The 20,352-nt window shown below is 35.2% G+C and overlaps 2 protein-coding genes across 3 annotated transcripts in view; one reads left to right on the forward strand and one right to left on the reverse strand.

The window, feature by feature from the left end:
* pitx1 (paired-like homeodomain 1) overlaps positions 1–20,352 on the reverse strand; it is a 554,834-nt gene that overhangs the window by 480,820 nt on the left and 53,662 nt on the right. The gene's annotated exons all lie outside the window — the stretch shown is intronic.
* LOC114660266 (pterin-4-alpha-carbinolamine dehydratase 2-like) overlaps positions 1–20,352 on the forward strand; it is a 59,300-nt gene that overhangs the window by 19,227 nt on the left and 19,721 nt on the right. The window contains exons 3-4 of one of the 2 annotated variants that reach the window (XR_007936186.1): positions 10,315–10,395; positions 17,659–20,166. Coding sequence is in view for 1 of the 2 variants with exons in the window: in XM_028812859.2 (XP_028668692.1) it covers positions 10,315–10,395; positions 17,659–17,754 (177 nt within the window). In the remaining variant the exon portion in view is untranslated. Of the gene's footprint in view, positions 1–10,314; positions 10,396–17,658; positions 20,281–20,352 lie in introns of those variants that run through there. The other variant, XM_028812859.2, reaches the window with a different exon arrangement.

Genomic DNA, 20,352 nt, shown 5'->3' on the forward strand with positions numbered 1-20,352 from the left:
CTAAAGGAATACCCTATTATACCTGAGGATTAGTGAAAGCGGAAAATAGATATTATTCCTTCTTTTCTTTTTAAAGAAACCTTTTTATGATCCCTTTTCAAATAGAAAGTAAAGTTTAGATGTTTCCATTAGCAGAGAAAAAGGGGTAAATAGCAAACATCAAGAACATACCAACAGATGGTGCCAGCCTGTCTGTTACAGTGTGTTTATCCTCCCTTATAACTTTTTTTCCCTCTGTACATAAATATTTCACTGATAGAAATAAGCGAATATGGGGGGCTAGAAAGTCTAAATAGTAGATAATGAAAACAGTGTGTTACATAAGAAGAACACATGAAAAAGCAGAATAGAAATGCTAATAGAAAGAGAGAGCTTCACCAGTCTGTGATCAGACATTCATGATAAGTGAACCTCACTAATTTTTGTTTTGCCTCGAGTCTGGTGAAATTGCAGTAATTTTCAGAACTTCGTCAAACTCTGCGAAATGCATATGAAGTCAGTGTGGAAGGAGGAATTGAACTAGTTTTCAGCACGTCATAATGGTGCAATGGTTTTTCAAGGTTCCCTGAGGAACAGGGAAGCATCTGCAAGCTATGCTGGACCGATTATTAAAGTCAATGATGTGACATGAGCTGTGAGGTAGCAGTGCTAAACACTGTGCCACCATGCCTCAAACAACAAAAGATGCAAACAGAACAATATCCAGAAGCAAAACACAACAAATGTCCACAAAGTAGCAGAAAAAATATTGTTATATTGTTGCACATGCAGAGTTCCTTTCATTGATAATAAATAAAACGTTTGTTTACTGTATGGTAAATTTTCAGGGAAATATTCTGAGAACAAGGTCACTGGTGAACCCAGCAAGTTTGCTGTGAAAAATGGCACATTTTGCCCATCAACACTATTAGACTCTCTTGAAATTTCAGTGCCACCGTTGCAACTTGCTGCTCACTGAAGGTGGCTTTGTCAAGTAAGACACCAAAAAACTTAAACATTTGTTTATATTTTGCATATTGTTTTTAAATAGATTTTTACAGAAGGGAGAAGAGTACTAAAAAATTCTGTTCAAGTAAAATTGATAAATTAGGCTCTGAAACAATTATTGAGCAAAAACTCTATTTAGTTACTTAAAAAAAATGAGCCTATTTTGGTAATCACATGTACTATGGTAAAGACATTTATATAGCAATAAAATAGATGTTATTTATAAAAAGGAATTTTAAAGATATCTCTGTTTCTCCTTCCATCTTGTGTGTGTGTGTGTGTGTATACACACGAAAAACAGTGTACTGTATGTGTATTTCAGACTGTAATTATTATTGTATACTCCTAGTAGCAAATGCATGGTAAGCAAGTAATTAAAATTGTTCTGAAGTATCAGTTAAAAATAATCTGTAGTTATAATCTGTCATTTGAGACAACAAAGACTTCAGTGGAGAGAAAAGAAGTTCTTACAGTTTTGTGATTAAGGTGCACCAGCAGACACATAAGATGAAAGCAGTCCTGACATTAAAAATGCAAAAGACTTGTTATTCATATTCACATTAGGCAAATTCAGTTTGTACAGCACCAGGATATAAAAACAAATTTTAAAAAGTAAATGTGTGTGGTTGTGCAGCACTCACTCAAATAAATGAAGCATTAAAAAAGAAATATGTATTCCTTTTGAGCAGGAATTTTTTTCAGACAAAAAGAATCATTGTTGATCAGAAGTACTTGCAGTGTACTGTATAATTTATCAGTTGTTACTTGAAATATGTGCTTAGACAAACAGAGCACTATATTAACTGCTGGTTATTTGTGACATCAATGTAAAGTTGGTTGTATGAGAACAGAGTTGTTGCCAGAAGGTATCCGTGTTACCAGGTAACACAAGCGCAACAAAAAGGCATTGTGTAATTGCCATCACAATTCTCTTTTTGCCGTGAAATGATATGTAATATTAGAAACAATTCAATAAAAAAAGACATAACTAGTGTTCTAAAAATTGACACTTTTTCTGCCTAACGTTATGCTTTTTATGGCATAGCCATATGCTGTCATCACATGCTCACTCTACAAACACTCTTAAAATTGTAATCATTCCATACAAATAGATAGAAAAAATAGGATTGAAAACAAATCAACCCCCACCCGTGTCTGTACAAACACTCTTAATTTGTATAGTAGACTGTGTTTTTGTATGACAGGCTGATATGAAACCTGCTACGAACATAAAGGACAATAGCACCAACACAACATCCCACAACTACTAAACAGGTTGATCCACTAACTGTGGAAAAAGGGGAGTTTGGCTCAAAATATAAATGCATCCTTAAGAAATATCTCAAATGTATTGCAGGGTTTGCAGTGTTCTCTCACAGTATTGCCAGGGCTGTTGGTGATTTTGTGAATGGCAGTGAAAACCACAACAACAAACAAAGTTGCTTTCACATGTCACCTACAGTGGGTGTTGGGTGATCTCTTTTTTTGGTGGTTTGTCAATCTTATTTAATTTAGCTGGTCTTCTGTTGTTTCATTTTCTATCTCTTTATTGTTTTACTGCTGCTTAAGAAAAAAAAACAATTAAAGGTTCTCATAATAAGCAAATCAATTAAAATTAAGACCAGTGAATTACGTTCTATTCCAGTAATCAAGGAAAACTTACAGCCATTGTGGTCATCCAGAATGAGTTTGGTACCCCCTATATACAGTATCACTCTTCAGTACCATTCTTGTTTGCTTGTTGGGAATGCCCCTACTCTCTATCTTGCTCAACACTTCTTGAAACTAACTGTCTCTCTGCAAAAGATTTGATACTTTTTGTGCCTTTAACTTGTTGCTTTACTTTGAGGTGTTTATGAAATTTCTCTGTAGATGGCTGGCCACGGGAAAATTATTACAAATGGATGAAAAGAACTCTTAAAGTCTTCTGGAGCTGAATGTATCATGTAGTGATAAGTTCTGAGTAACATCCTGCCAAAATGCTGGAACTGCAGACAAAACTTGTGCTTTTGGCACACTTGGGGTGCCATTCATGCACTATTGTGCATTTTCAATATAGTGAAACTAGACAGATCTCTCTAAGGAAAAAAGTATTCTAATGAAAAGTAAGGCTCACTTTGTGGGCTGCTGCTGAACATGTGAACTTAGAGTTGTGTGGTATGTCTGTCAACCACTACTCCATTCCTTTTGTTATATTTCTTGACTACTCACTTAGAGCATTCTACTTACAAACGCTACTGTATATGTCACATGTCATTAATCAGTGGGAGCATCTGATTTGTGGACAGTACTGTAAAAAAACAGGCAGTTTGGTACCAAGTAGTCCACTGCATACATGAAATTGGTATTGGTATATGATGTTCTGAGAAAGTATGGGCAAGAATAAAAATTCTAATGACCTTGTATGTGACATAGTAGTGGGTTAGACACTCTGGCATTTGGGTATCAGTACCAGCTGATGAAAGTGGTCCGTAGAAATGACTTGTGTACCAGCTTTGCAAACTGGCTAGCCAGTCAACTGTTGTACTCCTCTAATTTTACTGGTCAGTCAGCTGAGTACAGTAGTGGTGCTGGATGAGGAATATTGGAAAGCAAAATTCAATTTAAATTTTTGTGAATTTAGTGGTAGCTCATGGTGATCAAACTGAGATCTGGACAGTGAAAAAAGGGTATGTATGAGGTAGGGAAAAGAACAAAAAACAAATCGTATCTGGGCTAATAGAGTGTGATTTCTTCTGATTTTGTTTGTTTTTTTTTCCCTCCCAATGTATGGGGCAAACTAATGAGTTCATGGATGCCTTCTACCAGATGTCAGTAAAGCAGACTGATAGTGGTGATGCCATAGTAGTTTGGAGTGGATTTTCATGAAACATATTGGGACCCCTTTTATACAAACATAATGTTTGAAAGGATATTTGTCTGTCTTTTTCTTGTAGCAATGTACCCATTTGTGAACTGGCCTTTTCAGTAGAATATTACTCCATCCCACAGGCTGGGAAAGGCCTGAAATGGTTAAGGAGACCTAATATGGAGTTCTGTTTAACGCAGTGATTTTCTCAGTCACCACCACATCTCCGTCTAATCAGGTGTCTGTGAGATGAGAAGAACAAGCTACTTGTAGTGGAGATTTGACACTGCTGTCATCTGTTCATATAATGATGTTGACTGTGTCTACAATTGTTGGTTATGAGGAAACCAGAGCCTACCCACTTAGACTTTTTTCCATTCTGGATTTAAAACTACCATCATTGTGTTAAAGGCAAGATGTTGCCTATATCCATTCTAGTAACATTTAATATTTTGGAAACATGCTGTCAATGAACGTCTGGGCCAAATCCTGACTGATGGCAGCCCATTCTTGCACAATCAATGCTTGGAGTTTGTCAGAATTTATGGGTTTTTGTTTGTCCACCTGCCTCTTGAGGATTGACCACAAGTTGTCAATGGGATTAAGGTATGGAGAGTTTCCTGGCCATGGACCCAAAATTTCGATGTTGTATTCCCTGAGCCATGAATTAAGAATGGTACGAAAACATCCTCTGAGAGCAACTTCTCCCAACCATCCAAGAACAGTTTGGTGACGAACAATGCCTTTACCAGCATGATGAAGCACCGTGCTATAAGGCAAAAGTGATTAACTAAGTGGCTCGGGGAACAAAACATCGAAATTTTGGGTCCATGACCAGGAAACATCTGACAAAAAGATCTAGAAACACTGAAGCAGCAAACTTTGTGAAAACCAATACTTGTGTCATTCTCAAAACTTTTGACCAAAAACTCTCATTCTCAAAACTTTTCACTGTATTATTGGCATTAAATTGAGAGTTTTTTCTTTGGATGCAATATTGTCTTGAATATATTTGGGAAATTCCATCCATCCATCCGTTATCCAACCCGCTATATCCTAACTACAGGGTCACGGGGGTCTGCTGGAGCCAATCCCAGCCAACACAGGGCACAAGGCAGGAAACAAACCCCAGGCAGGGCGCCAACCCACCGCAGGGCACACCCACACACACACCCACACACCAAGCACCCACTAGGGACAATTTAGAATCGCCAATGCACCTAACATGCATGTCTTTGGACTGTGGGAGGAAACCGAAGTACCCGGAGGAAACCCTATTTGGGAAATTCATCTATCTTAATTTTTGAAAGTTTTGAATATAGTGAAATGCAGCAAATTGCTGCAGTAATCTCTCTGTATTTTGTCTTGGTTGTTTGTCTTTAAGATATATTAATGCAGTTCTTTTTCCCCTTTCCCCCATTTTTTGTAACATAAGTGCAAGTTAACATAAGTTTTTGTACTAGTAGAGATGTTGTTTTTTTCTATAATAATGCTAATCTTTTTTGCTTCTGATTATGCATGTATTAAAAAAGACAACTTTTAAAAGCATTTGCGCACAAGAGAGCGCGGACAAAATAGGATACATTTAGATGTAGGTGTAGTTCTCACATTGTTAAAGCCTAAGTATAGCCAATGTAGACCTGCTTTTGATTTTTGAGGAGTTTTTGGAGTTCAAGGGTTACCTCCTTGTATAATATATACACTGTTTACTAGAGTGACATGAAGTTAGAGAATCATAGGTCTAAAAAACAATATCACTGTACTCTAGACTAAAAGAAAAACTGATGGCATAAGGGAACTTGTAATTTGAATATTTTATTTTCCAAGAGTTAATCTTTGGCTCTTTCAAATCCTACACCTTAGTGTATCCTTTTACAATTGAGGCTCAAGCTCTTTTAATTAATCATTATACATAATAAAGTAGCCAGTCAGTGTTACAAGTAAGAATGATTTTTATATTTCTGTTTAAGGAATTTAAAGAGGAAATGGCAAATACTGTACTTCAGCGAATTTTATGTTTTATTAATTTTACTTACATTAGTTGTAACTGGGCACAGTTACTTAAAAAATTCTGTTGCACCTTTTTAGCTGCCAGAGAGGTGTGGTACTCCAGGACCTAGACTGTTGATCTGTAAAATGGTGTTCTGAAAAATTTACATGAGCAGAAAGCCAGTCCTGATACATCAAAGACCCAGGGAGGAATGCCACAGCTATACAAAAAACTACCAACAGATGTCACCTTTCAGTGTTAACAAACTTCGTTTCAAATTTTCTTTACCTGATGACATTATTTTTTTGAATTTGTTTAAATATTCCTAATTGTGAAACATTCTTACTTTAAAGTTGTGTTTATTTATTCAGTTTCATGCTAAAGCAATATACTAAAAGTAAAGCAATGTCTAAAGAACAATTAAGATGAATAAAATTGCACTTTTCAATGCTCCATCCATGCCCAGGTAAAACAGGACTAACTTACTATAAACCTAACCTTAAGATATCTCTAGTATCAGACTCTGAGACATCCTGTTAATAAAGCTGGGATTTTAGTAGTGAGAAATTTTAGTCTAGTTTTATTTGGATTTTGTAATTCATATTTTGACAGATATCAATGGTCATAACTTGCTCATAGGTGTCTAAAACCATGTAAATCTATTAAAACATTATGTTGCCATCTAGGCCCTTTTACATTATATTCCTGTATACAGTATATGCCTATTGTGTGTGTGTGTGTGTGTGTGTGTATACTAATATATATTGTCACAAACTCGCGACAGAGTCATATGAAGGTTTGGGGCAGCCACCCGTATAATTTGGTATCCTGGCTGCAAAGTTGCTTTTTCAAAATATACAGCACTGATGTGCATACAACCGAGTCCAAAACAAGACTGAGGAAATAGGTGCAGGCTTTTAAAGGGGGAGACAGGAAGTGAGATCATAAGGATCGGGCTCATGTCATGTCCGGGCTCGAACCAATGGCTGAAGAACATCACAGGGGCCGGAGTCGGCAAGGTCTCCTTCCATTGGCTCGGTTTGGGAAGTGACGTCAAGAGAGCCAGGTGGAATCTCCCGTGAATGGTCGACAGGGAAGGGAGAAAAAGAGTCCGTGCACTCTGCCACATCCCGGCATGCCTGAGAACTGCCTTTACTCAAGCCCTTTAGCTGCCTCCCATGCGCACGTGTGTGACAATATATATAATTAATATGTATATAGAGGAAAAATAACAAAAGTAATGTTAGCATGCACAGAAGCTACTGTAATAGCTCTAACCCCATCACCCCAAATATAATACCAAAAGGCACTCTCAAAAAAGGTTAATAGAGTGAGAGAGACCTACCTGAACATGTGCTTGTCCTTGAGAAGACTGTTTATAATGTCTTTGTAATTAAAATAAGTCCAAATATCACTTTTTGAGAGTGTTGTTAATGTTCTTATTTAGTATGGCCCTCTTTTGGTTCTCACAGGAATTGTGAATTAATGTCTGAATGAAAGACACTTGCTGATTGTGTACAAACACCAGTTAAAGCAGCTGGTAGCTAATTTTTATAATATATGGCATGTTGGCAAACTGTAGAGTGAAAAACTGTATAGGAAAATCTAAATAGGTCATCCACTGGGCTAACATTACAGCATACAAAATGTATCTGTTGTGGATCAAAGCATTGAATGAGTGCTACATTCTTAGAGATTTTCTCTTTGGTATCGTTCAAACTTTATTTTTTTAAGCTTCTAAATGTTTCAAATTTCTGTTTTAAATAAACTGTTTTTCTAATCATTTTTTTTTTAAATTTCACAAACAAACACTTAAAGCTTTAATAGAAGTTATTTTCATTGATATGAGTGGAAACTTTAGTGAACAGCAAGGATGACAGATTTTAAGAGCAACAGTTGTTTTCAGTTGTCTGTCCATATCATTTACTGACTTGATTGATATTATTTATGAACTCGTTTCCCCTATTCAGTGGAGACATTGTAGCATACTAACGTAGTCTATATTGCATAAAAAGAGCTCATTATGCTAATGAGAAATCAAAAATACTTACATTACCTTAGGTTTGTTAAAAAAAAAAAAAAAAACCCTACTCAAGCTAAGTTTATCCCTTCATGTGCAATGACCACTGTTTTGGCATGGTCAAGTAATTAAGTCACCCCAACAAAGACTAGCCAGGTCAAATAAGTGTTCTGTATACCTTCTGCTGCAAGAATTATGTATTGACATCTTCTGAAAATAGTCCTAGATTTGCAGGGTTAAAATTGTCACATTAGATTATTTGTATCTGCTGATCAACATGCAACCTGTCTCCACTCTTCAGTGCCAGGTTCAGTGAATATTATTACCTTACCTCCAAATTTCTGTGTCTTACCTTGAAACCTCTGTCTTCCTTATCTGAAATAACTATTGTACCTTGAAGTTATAATTCTAATAATCTGTATACAAATGCATTATCAATTTTTTGCAGAGTAAGTAAAGAATTATTTTTCTCTACAATGTGATTTCCGGTAATCTTTATGCTAAAAATTAATGTGTTTCCCTGCTTCGGGCTTTAATTTTATCTGTTCTAGTAGAGGAACTTTTACTAATAGATCTGGGATAGACCAGTATTGATTGGCAGTATGAGCACTGTGGCAGTTTGGTCAGAGACTAATTGCAATGCACTTTTATAATATTTAACAGTTAAAAACTTTTGGCAAGTTAAAAATGGATTAGAATTGACACTGACCACAATATCAGGTGTTGTAATTAGGAGCTTGACTATTTCAGTAAACAGCAGTTTATACTGATTTTATCATCTTTTTTTGGTGAAAAACTTTGAATCTAATAAGTGGATCCTGAAAAACACAAATGTTCTGATGCTTAGAATTGACTCTTTGCCATATAGCTTGAAGGAAGTATACAACTGTAATGTCTTACTTAGCCACATTTAGTCTCTACTTATAACATGGTTTTAAGAACAGAAATGCTTAAAAAAAATGCAACACTCAGCAAAAAGAAGTTATATGAAATTCAGCTGCTTTTTGGACCACTGTTAAAGACATCAATTCTTGAACAAGAGCTGCTCAAGTATTACATTCAGTTAGCTTTGGCAAAGGAGGTATTTCTAAGCGCCATCCAAGTCTTTGGAAAACTGATATGCAAGTGCCAAACACATGTGTTTTAAACTAAAACTGTATATTTTCACCGCAGTGTGGGAATGCCACTCCATTGTTGATCTGTGTCTTATTCAGTGTTTTATGACAATCATATGGTAACAACCAGAACTGCCCCTAAAGCAGTAAGAAGGGAAACACTTGATTTGGCTGGGTTAAATGTTTCTGATTATTGAAGATGCAGGTCTGCGTAATGTTACATCAAATTGCTGAGACTGACAGGATGTGAATTATTGTGGCTGCAGCAGTATGTTTCATACAATAAAAAAAGTAAAATGGAAATGATAGTTCTTGTGAGACCCCCCCTCCCCAATTTTCTAAATAGATATCTTGTAATGTCTGTAATTAAAACTATTTACTCTAGATTAGATGTTTACAATCTAAAGAATATCAGTCTAGTATGAGTTTTAACAATTATGAAGCAACCATAAATACTATCAATTACAATTTAATAGTTTATTAGATAAGGTGGAGAAATGCTTAGCCATTTATGGAACAGATAACTTTTGCTCAGAAAAAAATAAAGTGGAATTACCTGTGTAAACAAAATAGTTTCCAGTTAAAATGTAGTACTGTATATTGGTACTCACAAGTGTGTTTGTAGAATTAAATCTTTTTTTTTATTATTCAGTATTAGTGTGTGCATGCCTGTGCCCGTGTAAGACAGAATTTTAATAATTACCTTTATTTTTAATCAAATTTGAAAAATAACAGACTCCACTTGAAATTGGTTACTGGGTCGTGTTGCAGGAATCTGGCAATTACTTAAATTGACCAGGAGATAGCTTCCTTTATAACCAATTAGATTAAGTCACCGATCGTGTTACAAAATGAAGAAAATAAATGGTTAAATTGATTAGAAATATGTTTGTAGCTAAATATCATTTCCTTTCTATGTCATTTTGTAATAATTTTAATATTATAATGTAAACAAAGTTTATAACCAAATGCAAACATTGCTTATAAACAATACTAATTCAGGTTATTTAATTAACTCAGGAAGTATTTAAAGGCTTAATTGAGATTGCAGTGGGAAATTACACTGAATTGGCTTACCCTGATATATATATTTTTTCTATAAACTTGGCAAAAATTAGTGTGTAGAATTATTTTTTAAATTAAAGTAATTGTAATGAGGTTGCGTCTGGTACTTACAAAGGCTCAAACTTTTATTCACGTTGTTCTGTTGTCTTGAATTTGAATCCTCTCTCATACATGAGGTGGGTACAATAAAGTTTTGGAAAACTGACTGAAATATAAAACCTAGATATTTATTTGTTAATTTTTCTTCCAAACTTAATTTAAACAGTATTTTACTTTATTTTTTGTACAGGCATTTGGGTTTATGACTCGAGTGGCATTACAGTCTGAAAAGATGGATCATCATCCCGAGTGGTTTAATGTTTACAACAAGGTAAGAATGAAGTAAGACACTTGCTCATGATCTAGTAGAGAGACAATGGAACTGACAAAAATGTTTGTTTTGGTCCATTATTAAAAGATGAAGTAGAAGTTTTCTTTGCTTTTTTACATTTATTCAAAAGCTAACTAATGCTGTACAAGTACTGTTGGTTTATTTTTTTTCAGGAGAACCAGGCACTGTAAATATTATTTCATCTAACACTTATCCTTTTTATTTCTAGTTAAATGATGATGTAATCCCACTTAATCACTATAAGATTCTTTGCTGCTGTCTCCTCCTTCTAGTTTGGTCTTAATTTTATTAAGGTCTAGTGAAGAAAACACACCAATATGAAATGCACCTGTAACTGCTTATGAACAACATACCCACTGCATGCAGTATTTTGGCTGATCACAAATCGGTTTGTACAGTTATATCCTATCCAATCTGTTCCAGATTCTCTTGTAGTCCTTAAAGTCACACGAGTTTTTTCTTCAGTAGCATGGCTAGTTAATTTAATCTCTTTACAGAACTCTCCTGTTTTCTTTGTTAGATGTACTTTAACATCATGCTGACATCTTAGCAAATGTAGTTATTTTTTTCGGTGTGAAAATTTTATTTTCAGGTTTGCTTTGCCCATTCCAATGAGTATGCTGAAAATGTCAGTTCTCATAATGTCGTCCCCCCAGTTTCTTCAGTTGTTGTAACTTTCGGTGCCTGTTGTATCCCATTTGTATATTTAACAGATGTAAATTCATAAGTAATCACAACTTTGTGCAACCAGATTAAAAGCTGAAATGTACAGTAGCTTGGCAAATTCATGTTAAAAGAGTACCCCACCCATAAATTATATTTTTGCATATGTTTCTTACCTCATGTACTTTGTAGTAATAGACAAGAACATTTTTTATTCTCAAGTTTTCATGCAGAATAAAGATAATAAATTTTAAGACCGTGTACAACATAGGTTCTTAAACTGTGTGTTGTGTGTTTTCTGAATTTGGGTCAAGCAGAGTTTTGATTCACAATTGTACTCAATGGCAAAGGTTTGCGTATGGTTTGCTGAGCGTTTTACGATGAGTCGCCATGGGCTGTTGGTGATTCTCCAAGGTGGAAGGTGGAAGGTGGAAGGTGGAACCAAGGTGGAACCTCCCCCCCAGGTTGACTGTCAGTGGTGATTCTGGGTCTGGAAGACAGAAAAAAGGCAAATTGGGTCCACGAAAAAAAGTTTAAGAACTACTGGTGTAGAAGAATATGGTGTTGCTGCATAACACCAAACAATAGCAAACCCTCCATGAAAAAATGTCATTATTTATATTGCATAATTTACATGCTGAGTCAACCATTTGTATGCTCACAACATCCCAAACGTGTATTTTTACTAAAATATTGTTAAATAAATTACTTTCAGAAAATGTTTTTATCAACTGAAACACCCTCGGACGCAATCATTTGAATTGAAGATCTGTCTCTCTCCCAATTTCATTGGTCATGAGTCCAGTCCAGTAACAGCTTATTCACTGGCTAACATTGCGCTTCACATGAGGTGGACAGTGCAGAGTTCACTGACAGATGTGTACAACTGATGAAAAAATGTTAAAGATGCCAAGTGAAAACATCAAGAAGAAATTATGCCTTTTACAATTCAAATGCATGTTCACCCAGGCATAGTTTATTTAACAACATTTTAGTAAAAATACATACTTTATATCTGGCATGTTGTGAGTATTTGACTGGACTACTTGACATGGATTATGCGACCTTTTTTGATATTGTTTACTGTTGTCCAACTTTGGTAACTATAGGCTTCTCTGTTCTGCATGAGAACATTATATTATTTTTTTTTTCTCATTCATCTCTACAAATTACATGGGGTAAGTAGTATACAAAAATATTAGTTTTGGGCAATGTAGGCCATCTTACAGGTTCAGGGCAGTGAGTCCCTAGAATTTATCCAAGGCTGGTATGTCTTCTATGTGGAGTTTTCATATTACCCCCTCCCCAGTTTATTTATGTTTCCTACTCTGTTATTTGCATCCTTAGTATTGTTAGATGTATGGCCAATTTTAAATTTTTGGAGGGTTGTAAAGTGAACAAGAGCCCCATACAAGATTAGACTGTGGTGTTGCTCCTGGGATCAACCATACCACCCCGTAAATCTGAACTGGGAGGAAAGTTTGACAAATGATGGTTGTTAGTGACTATTGGCCTTTCTAATGTTTTTAGTAGGGAAGTAGGGAGTTACTATGATTATGTTGTTATACTGTAATTTGAAATTATACATACACACAGGGGATGGGGGGGGGGACCCTCTCCCTACAGCACTAGGTGCAAAATGGGGAATGACCCTGGACAGGGCACCAGGCTATTGCAAGGCATACACATGCATACAACCACCCTTACTCACACTGCAGTCAGTGTATAGTTGGTAGTTATCCCAAAGAATCCTATCAGATAACATTTGACTCTTGATTTTATGCATCGAGTCATAACTTAATATATTATTTTTATTTGTTTTTCTCATATTTTGTGGCTGCAGGATAGTAGAATGAGAGTGTGTATGTGTGTGTGCGTGTGTGTGTGTGTGTGTGTGTGTGTGTGTGTTAGTTAGTTAGTTAGTTACTTAGCCAAAATCTAAGAATTATATAGTATTAATAAATCATTCCTTGGTTCAGTTCAGTTATTTTTTATATTGTAATACTGTATAAAAATGCGTTTCTTATATAGCAGCTATGTCATCTGGAATTTAGGTAGCTTATGAACTATTCCATTACTGTACAGCTTGTTGCTAATAGCTTTCTTGTCACCATGGCTACCATGTGTGTGTGTGTTTTTTTTTATTAAAAAAATTAGTTTTTTGCCATAATTTAAAGTTAAACATGGAAGAATCGGGAAAAGATTATCATTGGAGGGCAAGGTTAAACTAGTGGAGGTAGAGGAGTGAATCGGAAGAAGAAAGAACTTGTTTTCAATGGAACAAATGGACCAGCAAGCCACCCACATAGTTTGTTAGGTAACTTGCCTTTTTGTTTATTTAGGTGCATTGTTGCAGTTACAGTTTATTTGGTTCTATTGTGTGTACTTTTCTTCTCTTTAACTTCACCCTATCTGAATGCATGAGCTACACTATGAGTAAAATAACTGGGTTTCTACTTGCTGCCATATCTCTGTTTGTGAAGGTGTGTCAGATCTGCTGAAGGGCACCCTGTCATTCCATGCAGAATAATGGAGTGTACTAGAAGTAAGTAAATGATGAATTAGTTTAGATTTAAAGAACAAAAAATACATAGTTCAAAGATTTTTTGCAAATTAGACAACTGTATTAAGCTCAGTTTTACTTCTTTCCAGTTATTAAGTGCTGAGGTTGAATTCAAGGAAGGGTGTATTTTATATACAGAGTATGCATGTTCTCATATACAGGTGTGTTTTCTTTGGACACTTTAGTTTTGTTCAAACTTTTCAACAGCTTTGCCAATATATATCCTTTTATTTATTTATTTATTATAAAGCCCCTGATTACAGCGGCATACATACATATACTCTGAGTCATTGCAAATATCAATCATTTTAATAATTGGTGAATCATTTTTCATAAGTGACTAGTCTTTAATTCTTCAGTCCAGTCCTTTATTTAATTGTGAGAGCCTAAACAGGCAGAAAACTATATCTGACAGGATCCCATTTACATAAATCATAATTCCAGAAAAGGTACATCAAGATCAGGGTGAACCTTATTATTTCAGAATAGGACATTAACTGGATCATGTGAGTTACAATTTATTAAGCATAAGACAAATGAACATAGAATGTACAGTAAGGCAAAAAGAAAAATGCTTTTTTGAAAAGATAAATACACTTTTTTTGGATGAATTACTCTTTGAGTGATAATTGGTAAAAGTACAAGAATATCTTATATTGTTATAGTTTTCCTTGTCAGACCACACAGGATTGGTAGATATGTTCATTAAGTATTTTTAAAACAATGTCCGCAAACCTAGCTGTTCCAGAAATGTGAATTATTGCAGTGACTCTAATTGCCATTTAACTTGCGCATCAAGGTTTGCAATTTTTTTTTTTTTTTTTAACAAGCATATTTCCTCTGCAATAGATATACACTAAAGACTGATGGAATACAGCAGCTCACAATTTGTTAACCATACCTAGGACATGATTAACCCGTATTTACATTGCCAGATCTCAAGGCCCAAAATAGAAATGGTGAAGAAATACAATTCGATGTATGTGGTGTAAATTACATGTAGATGTGGCCTGAGTGTTATACATAAGCTGATTATGCATGTGCTGTTCATTCATTGTTATCCAGGCACAGGCATCTAAAAGGCATCAAAATGTATCCTCACTTTTTTTTCTGCTTGTTCTCATCAATTTTCTGTTTTAGAAGCAGAGCATATTTTCCAGATATGATGAGTCAATGCAGAATGGCTATGGCATTACATCCCTTAGCATCTTCTGCTGTGGCTTCTTCCTCCTACACCATTCAAAGAATAATTTTGGTATACAACAGGAGCCAGGAGTTGTGGAACAGTATTGTTAGCCAATTTGATGACACCCTGTGTCTGAAGAAATTTAGAATGAGACAAGTAATATTTGTCTTCTAAACAATTGTCTCTCCTCCCACCACAGCCTCCCTTTACCGTGTTGCATAATGCACAAAAATAATATTATCAAGCCATATCATTGAGCAAAAATCTGATCTGACTTTTTGAGCACAGATTGAGTATGGATTATCTGAATTTAATTGGAATTCATTGCCACATATGAAAGCAACATGTATCTGATCTCAATAAATGTGACACCCTGTTGTTTTTAAGTAATAATACCGGTACTTAAATCTGGTATGTGTCAGATATGTGGAAAAATCGGAATCAGATCACATCACAGTGACAGTTTAAAAGCTATATTAGAAAATCTTAGTTGATAATTAACCTGGATTCTAGAATATTTGTAGATTGTAATTTGCTCAATCCATTTCTCGTTTATTTGAATAGATAGCACTCCTGTGCAATTTTAATCTGAAATCAATAACTATCTCTGTAGTTTTCCTCACATTAATCAATGTTGTAGACAATGTTGTAGAAAATTCAATGAAATTTTAGTGTTTTACTTGTAAATCATTGCAAATATGAAGTATCAGATTTTAGAGACCCCCATCAGTGTTGTACCTTCTACTTATGTGAGTCAAATATGATGCTTGGCACTATTTTCTGTAGCAAAATATATAATATTTGCTAAGGAACAGAGCCCTTTTGGGTGTTATCATTAGCAAATTTTAAGAGTGACAGCTAAAGCTTACTGGCTGTGATTCAAAACAAGATTTTTCAACCATTTAATAAGCAAAGGTGTACTGATTGTAATTTTAATGGCCAATCCCAATGCCTCATTTCTTTGGCAGAAAATTGCCTGTTTCTGAATCAGCTTGCTGATTTCAAGACTATATATTGTCTGCAAGTATCACACAAGCATTTTAGATCAGTAAAGCAACGCTAAAATTCAGCATTTTATGCAGTGATTAAAATTTTAAACACTTTAGTCACTCTCAAAGTAACAAACTGTGTTAGGCAATTTTCCATCCATCCGTATTCTTATTGTTTTAATCCTATTTATGGTTACAGGACACTTGGTTAAACCTGGCAGTACATCCACAAGGAAGGGACATTAGCAAAGCACCTACATCAAGTTGGTGCCAGATGCATTGTTTATTTAAATTAAGTTTAATTTATTATAGTCATTCATTATTTGAGTTAGGTTTGTTTAATACAAGTCAAGGTTTTCACTTTCCTGAGTTGTAAGCCAGTATTTCCATTTTCAAAGGGCAAGCTGACAACCTCACACGGCATTTTGAAGGTCTTTGGAACCTGGCTATAATGACTTGAATCATGTTGCATTTGTGTTGTTGAGCTTCTTTTTTGTTTCACTGCTCTTACTTTCAAAGCAGGCTTTTCTTGCTCATGCAAGTGTAACTGTAACTTGCAAAGGTCACCCACCCTCCTAGCATTTGGCCATAATGAACAGGAAGTGAATGAACCTTTAAACTAAGTGGTAAATTCAATGTTCTGAAATTGATTATTTAGGTTGAGGAAAGCTTGTCCCAAATCACAATTCTAATTTTGTTTGCTTGATTTCCCTTTTGTAACCTAAAATAAGACTGAAAGAAACGTGAAAGAAAATAAATCAACTGAGTATAGCAGTTGCAGGATGCTCAACTTCACACTGTCCTAAAACAGTGATTTATTTATTTTAGTTTGGGTACTCCAGGAACGCACCCAGACTTACCTCTGCACATAGACACATAACACAGCGGACCAAATGAATTGATAATAAGCAGTATATTATACAAGTAGTGAAGGTAAAACAAAAATCAATTGACAGACAACATGCATGCAAATCCCACTCAATTTCCCCAACAGTGATAATTACCTAGCTAACACTGAACAAATGAAACCTAGCAAAACACTATGCACAAAACAGTAAAGACTCACAATACTGTCTATAAGCAGTCCAGTTCCAAAGACGCAAATGGTGATGATCAAAGAATAGTGTCCTGAATGTTATGAAAAGTATTTTCCTACTGAGTTATAGTTGTTACGTGATGATCTGAAGAGATTGGAAGCATTCTCCAGATGAAGACATATCCAATCAAGATGAAATGACAGAACAAGCAGGTAAAGAACAAGAGCAATCTGAGGTGGCTGTATTTGTAATATGATTGAGGGTGAAGTGTTGAAACAAGTAGGCATAAACTGTCTCGATCCTGCTGGCTTCTTCTGTACCATGCCTTATTTCCCCCAGCAACCCTCTTTGCAACACCTCAACTGCCCAATGACAAACTACTCCCAGGGATGTTGGGATTTACAGTTCATTTAAGTAGCACTGCTGCAAGTGCTACTCTTCCATCATAAAACATTAACCAGTTAGTCATACAATATCAAAGTAATAATTTCAGATTCTCCGAATTTTTACAATTATTGTAGTATAGAAGGCACTCATTATTAAAATACAGTAGTGTGTTTTGTTCAGCTTACAATATTGCATTCAATGCTGATTTCTCTAAAGGTAAAATATGAAATACAAATATACCATATTTTATGTTCACGTAGAGTCACATTCTTGGTACAAATTTATGTCTACCCAGAATCAGCAGGTTCCAGGAGTGACTGTTTTTAATTAATACGTACTGTATATTTGTAATTGACTATTTGTAAAGGACAATTTGTTTATTTTATACTATAATTTCTGTTTTTCATTTATTTTCAGGTCCAAATAACTTTGACTACTCATGACTGTGGTGGATTATCGAAAAAAGATGTATCACTTGCCAAGTTTATAAACAACATTGTGCTGACAATGTAGCTTTTAGAGGGACTAAATATGTAGTTCATTAAGAAAATGATAAACTGATTTGATTTGCTTCCCATACGTTTAAATTTATTATATGTAATTATTTGGTTTTAAAGAGTAATAGGTATACAAAAGGGCAGTACATCATATTTGAACATTGTGTTGATTCTGTCAATATTTTGACATAATAACCAAAATGAATGGATAACTTGGTTTGTGATTTTGTGGTGAATATTTATTTTATAATTGAAACTATGTGCTATCTTTTTCATTTAATATAAATAAAGTGAATTATTATCATTGGGATGGAAATACACAAAGACAAAACAGAATCATTGTGTATGTTTAGAAGAAGTTGAATAATCAAAAAATACATTTTATATGGGTATGTACAAACCCAGTTTTGCCTGTATATTCAGCATTTACATGGTACGAAGACTAAAGGACTTCAATTCAAGACATTATGCTGCCCTCAATAGACTGCACTTCTCTGACAGCATTTACTGGTAAGACAGATATTGACAATGTCATGGACACATGGATGCGCACCCTGTCCTCCATGCAGCTATAGGCATTTAAAATGGGTAGCTGAAAATGCAAGGACAGAAGACATGTCCTAAGATCTAAGGATTCATCCAAATGAACCAGTATGTTTGATAATTTTGGTTTATATTAATTGCGGCACTTTGCAAGGGTGCTCTCTTTATTATGTTGGACCTATAACTCTCAATGTAGTAAATTTAATGTTTAGACCTGGTTGGTTAAATTTCAAGAGTGAAATAAAGATTCTGTCTGTAAACAATGTGACTTTAAAAACTGTTAGTTGTGGAGACAGTTGACCTGGGACAAACTACAGTCAGTGCATTGTGAAAACTTCTTTAAGGAGAGGACCAATTAAAATGATCATTTTGCTGAAAACTGTGTTTTGCTCACCTCCCAGTCAGCCTCACTGGTTTTCATTAGTGGAATCTTGAGTCATGGAAAACCACTGCAACATGCTCACCTAGTGCTTTTGTTGACAGCTTATGAACTTTGTATTTTTGTGCATTTTAGGGACTATGTATTACATGGTCTCTTTCTGACAAAGATTTGCTTGGTAATTTTTGTCTTTTTGTTACTGGTTTTAACTTCCCAATACTCCTGTTTTCTGATCTGTTTTGAAAGAATGTGAGATCTAGCTATTTTTAAAACTAAATTTGCAGATGTTTAATTCCAGTCTGCAACAGGTAGAGCAGAAAATGTATCTTTATTTTTCTGAGAGCACAGGTAATGTGTTAAATAACTAAAAGCAATCACACTCAGTCAGTCAATTTCTAATCATTCCTTTTTCCTAAAATGGCCCAATGTACAGTATATTCAAATTTTATGTGTTTATAGTTACAATAGTTTTGTGTTAGGCGTCACATTTATAATAAATAATTTCATCAATAAGTCCCTTATTGTTTCACTATTAAACAGTAATAAAAATCATAAAATTCACAACTAAATAGTAACTAGCCTGAAAATATTTCTTCTTGACTTTCTAAAAGTACATTTATTTGTACTTATTTAAATTTATTTGTGGTAACTGGATCCTTTTCAGCCAAAAAAGCATTTCTGAGTTCAGGTACTGATGTTGGACAAGAAGACCTGTCTTATAGTCAGTGTTCACATTCATCCCAGAGGTGTTCAGTAGAGCCAAGGTCAGTGCTCTGTGCAGGCCACTCGAGTTCCACTACACCACACTCATCAAACCATGTCTTTATGGACCTGGCTTTGTGCACTAGGGCATAGGCATGATTTTACAGAAAAGAATCTTCTCTCTCCAGTCTCATGCCACAAACTTGGACCCTTCACTGGAACCAAGGGTATAAAACTGAAACCCTGAAAACTGCCCCAGAACGTTATCCCTCCTCCACCAAACATTGCCATCTGGACTGCATAGTGCCTGTTGTGCTCTGCCAGGTGAACACTACGTGTTCCCACTTATCCAGAGTCCAATTTCAGTGTGCTTTACACTGCTTCAGTTGATGCTTGCCATTCCAAGTAGTGGTCTTAGGCTTGTATGAAACTACCTATTTCATGAAGCTCCTGACACATCGTTGTGTTGATATTGCATTCACAGCTAGTTTGCAACTCGAATGTGAGTGTTGCAACAACAGACATGAGATTTTTATGAGCTATGTGCATCTACAGTCGGTGGTACTGCTCAGTGAATTTGTGTGGTCTACCACTTTGTAACTGTGCTGTAGTTGCTGCTAAACACTTTTACAACACAATAATAGCACTTACAGTTGACCGGGACAGATTTAGTCGAGCAGATATTTCACATGCTGACTTGTGGCAAGGGTAGCATCCTATGACAGTGTCCCGTTTAAAATCTCTGAGTTCTTCTGTATGACTCATTCTGCTGCCGATGTTTGTCAGTTGAAATTGCATAGCTGTGTGTTGATTTTATTCACCTGTTAACTATGGAACACTTGAACTCAATTTGGAAGGAGTCCACATACTTTTGCCATATATTGCATATAAAAAGCTAATAAAAAATTGTTTATCTGATTTGCTGAAATGTGTATTATTTTTATTTACTCCTCACTTAGAAGGTCAAACAGGAGTAGTCTAGCAATGTCA

The sequence above is a fragment of the Erpetoichthys calabaricus genome, chromosome 11 (genome assembly GCF_900747795.2).
Source record: "Erpetoichthys calabaricus chromosome 11, fErpCal1.3, whole genome shotgun sequence".
NCBI classification, from domain to species: Eukaryota; Metazoa; Chordata; class Cladistia; order Polypteriformes; family Polypteridae; genus Erpetoichthys; species Erpetoichthys calabaricus.